Source organism: Nicotiana tabacum, chromosome 6 (genome assembly GCF_000715075.1).
Source record: "Nicotiana tabacum cultivar K326 chromosome 6, ASM71507v2, whole genome shotgun sequence".
Classification (NCBI taxonomy): domain Eukaryota; kingdom Viridiplantae; phylum Streptophyta; class Magnoliopsida; order Solanales; family Solanaceae; genus Nicotiana; species Nicotiana tabacum.
The window spans coordinates 132,692,263-132,694,326 of NC_134085.1; the positions used below are offsets into that span (position 1 = coordinate 132,692,263).

At 38.5% G+C, this 2,064-nt stretch overlaps 1 protein-coding gene across 1 annotated transcript; it reads right to left on the reverse strand.

Moving 5' to 3' along the window:
* Positions 1–619: 619 nt before the first annotated feature.
* LOC107789574 (uncharacterized) lies at positions 620–1,699 on the reverse strand. The gene is made up of 3 exons (XM_016611410.2): positions 1,517–1,699; positions 1,018–1,344; positions 620–910 (listed from the first exon to the last, which is right to left on the reverse strand). Exons 1-3 carry the CDS (start codon positions 1,590–1,592, stop codon positions 759–761), a joined length of 555 nt encoding a protein of 184 aa, XP_016466896.2. The 5' UTR covers positions 1,593–1,699; the 3' UTR covers positions 620–758.
* Between the last annotated feature and the right edge of the window lie 365 nt (positions 1,700–2,064).

Genomic DNA, 2,064 nt, shown 5'->3' on the forward strand with positions numbered 1-2,064 from the left:
ATTTTAGCTTGAACCGTATTTTTTTCTCAAAATGCCAAACTTCGACGAAAACTCATTTCCTTCGATTCGCTTACCCTCTCACCTTCACGAATTTACTTATCACTTGTTTGAAATAGCATAATACTTATAATTCCAAAATAATCTCATTCCCAAACTTACGTCGATTACTTACGACGAAACTTTAACGTACAAAAATGCGGGATGTAACATCTCATTTTCGAGACTTCACCAAATTATTTATGGCGTACTTTCGCGTAAAAAAAATATAGGGGGTAACAACACCACTTCTCAACATTGTTTGTCTAACTTTTGACGATTTACCATCTTGGATCCAATATAGTAGTCGGTCCATGTTTTCATTTTGCCTAAACTTCACAGAGTTCAAAACTTCCACCACTAGAGGCTTGACAAATGACACCTACCATTCTGTTGGTGAAGAAATTGGATATGGGTTCACCCATAAGCGTTCAATTAGAAGATGTCTATTACTATTACTCAGTGAAGCAATGGGAATTTTGTAGCAGAGATTGATTTGGAGTTTTGGACCTTCTGTCATGTGCTAGTTGCACTAGCCTCTTAGTTCAACCTCTTAATAACGACGTTTAATTAATTACAATTGTTTTTGCACAACAAGGAACCATACCTAGATTCAAATGTAATATTAACTGGGCCTACCCAGAGTCCTTATTTTCATACTACAGTAAAGCTAAAGACCATTGTATACTTATAGTGCTGAATCTATTAAATCTTTATCGAGTTTAGAAAGGAGGCATTGCCGGAGCAATCATGAAATTGCTGGGCTTGACTTCTGATTCCGGAGCTGGCGCCACCAATCCCGAGCTTCTGATCTCCGCTATTTCTCGCCTTGCACTTTTCCCTTGCTCTGCACACAACTTGGGAAGATATACACCTGTGTCCAATCAAAGCCATCCCCATTAATAACAGAGCAAATTCAAAATTATGTTCGAAAACCGAATAAAATGGAGATGAGATTTAAAAGATAATATCGAATATTACCTTCACCAGCGGCAAGGTTGAAGTAGAGGTCAACAATATTGGGGCAATGTTTGTAGCAAGCAGGGGAGCAAAGCTTGTTGGTAAAGCGAGATTCCAGGAGAGCGTCGGAAGAAATGCCAAGGGCGTTTCTATCGACGCCGCATGCCTCAATGCATTCATCGGTTTCAATCCAATCTTTAAGCTTATCAGCCTCTATTTCTGATGTGCGGCATGTATATCCTTCTTCCCCACTCCTTCGCAGATGTTTCTCTAGCACGCAACGCTTCCCATTGCTTGATATTGCGAAGGCACACGAGTCTTCGTTTAAGTTCTCACATGCTATACCCCCTGCATTTATACTCACACTATGTTTACACACATAAAATCTTTCGCATATGAACTTATGGATCAGGGAAAAAAAAATTCAGTTGAACTTCCTGATTAGATTTAATAGAAACCCGTTATCTAGTGCAAAGACACTAGTATGTTTTACTACATTAATAAGAAAAGGAAGACTGACCTAGGGTGACTTGCACAAAGGAGGAAATTGCAAGAGCAACAATGGCCAAAGTCTTCAAGCTATGGAATGAAGCCATGTCGAGAACTTGTTATGTAATAAGTTAAAGGTGGGAGACTAAACAACACTATTGCGTTTCAAGTTTCGTTTTTGTGTTTCCCTACTTAATGCAAGTGATCAGAAACGCTATTTATAGAGGCAGATTTACATGCACTTTGAGCAATTAAACAACTATGTGTATGAATTACTAAGTGTACACCTCCAACACATTGGGGATTTGACGAATCTATGGCGGGGCCCTAGGTGGAAGTTTATTAGTCTCTATTGACTCCATTGCCATTAATTAGAGAAGAAAGGTGGAAGAAAGCAATAGTGGAAATTTGTTACAGGTCAAGAGGCTCCGCTATCAGTGGCAGCCTTGGTTCATAAATTCCACATATTCTGGCTTGTGGAAAGTTTTGAAGTTTTTTGTACTCATATATAGTTTTCCAATTTTCGGTTTTCCTAGAAAGAAAAAACAAGTATGTGAAAAGGATTTAAGTTTCATAAAT

What these genes read in the sequence shown, in the direction of transcription:
- LOC107789574 (XM_016611410.2), bottom strand. Translation starts at nt 1,592, where the DNA reads ATGGCTTCATTCCATAGCTTGAAGACTTTGGCCATTGTTGCTCTTGCA. An exon ending in CTTTGTGCAAGTCACCCTAG is followed by an intron (nt 1,345 to 1,516) that starts GTCAGTCTTCCT and finishes GTATAAATGCAG; the next exon opens with GGGGTATAGCATGTGAGAAC. An exon ending in CAACCTTGCCGCTGGTGAAG is followed by an intron (nt 911 to 1,017) that starts GTAATATTCGAT and finishes GATTGGACACAG; the next exon opens with GTGTATATCTTCCCAAGTTG.